The 802-nt window shown below is 36.7% G+C and overlaps 1 protein-coding gene across 2 annotated transcripts in view; it reads right to left on the minus strand.

Annotated features, from left to right (window-relative positions):
* Window positions 1-802, minus strand: part of LOC122356507 (DNA nucleotidylexotransferase-like) — a 14,390-nt gene that overhangs the window by 9,648 nt on the left and 3,940 nt on the right. Inside the window, exon 10 of one of the 2 annotated variants that reach the window (XM_043255251.1) lies at window positions 166-249. The exons of the other annotated variant lie outside the window; for it this stretch is intronic. Within the exon in view, the coding sequence (XP_043111186.1) occupies window positions 166-249 (84 nt within the window). The remainder of the gene's footprint in view (window positions 1-165; window positions 250-802) is intronic. 2 annotated transcript variants of the gene reach the window in all.

The following is an 802-nucleotide window of genomic DNA, read 5'->3' on the forward strand; positions in this document are numbered from 1 at the left end:
AGAGAGACAGAGAGAGAGACAGAGAGAGAGAGAGAGAGAGAGAGAGAGAGACAGAGAGAGAGAATGATGTTTATGAATATTAAATATGATGACATATTAAACATCATTAAACAAATGATGTTTAATATGTCCTTTTGATGTATGATGTATTTTAGCGAGGTTCACCTGTGTGCTGTCGTAGAGGGCGTGGCTGCTCAAGGACATGTGCTTCTCTTGCCCCGCCCACCGTCTCAACTCCCTCTCAAACAGCTGCAGAACAAACAGCACATCATGACCTCAAGACACTGACACCACATGCAGCCAGGTGTGGGACGGCACAGTTTAGACATCAAAAGATCTACAAAACACTGAACGAAAATCTGAAGACTACCCTTTCAGAAAATATAGCAAATTAAAGTATACAAAAAAGAAATGCAGGTATAATCACAAATATAAAATGACGTCAGGATGAAATATTAGCATGTTTCCACTTGTTTCTCTTTTCGAGTTGGCTGCTTCTGAAATGTTAAAAGCTCACAAACACTGCTTTAAATCAAACTGACTATTCATCGCAGGGGTTTGGAAAAATGAATGGTTGGAACATATCGTTTGGGAGCCTTTTAACAAATAATGTAAAAATACACGCATATTATAAGACAATTAAAGTGTTTTTTGACCTTGCAGGCCTGTCAACCTGTTGTTTGAACCTTTATATATGAATATGGACCTTTCATAACCCATAATAGGAGCACTTTAAATATATGGAACATACAAACACATACACAAATTATTTAATGTTTTATGCATTTCATTTGTTAAAAAA

The sequence above is a fragment of the Puntigrus tetrazona genome, chromosome 13 (genome assembly GCF_018831695.1).
Source record: "Puntigrus tetrazona isolate hp1 chromosome 13, ASM1883169v1, whole genome shotgun sequence".
NCBI lineage: Eukaryota > Metazoa > Chordata > Actinopteri > Cypriniformes > Cyprinidae > Puntigrus > Puntigrus tetrazona.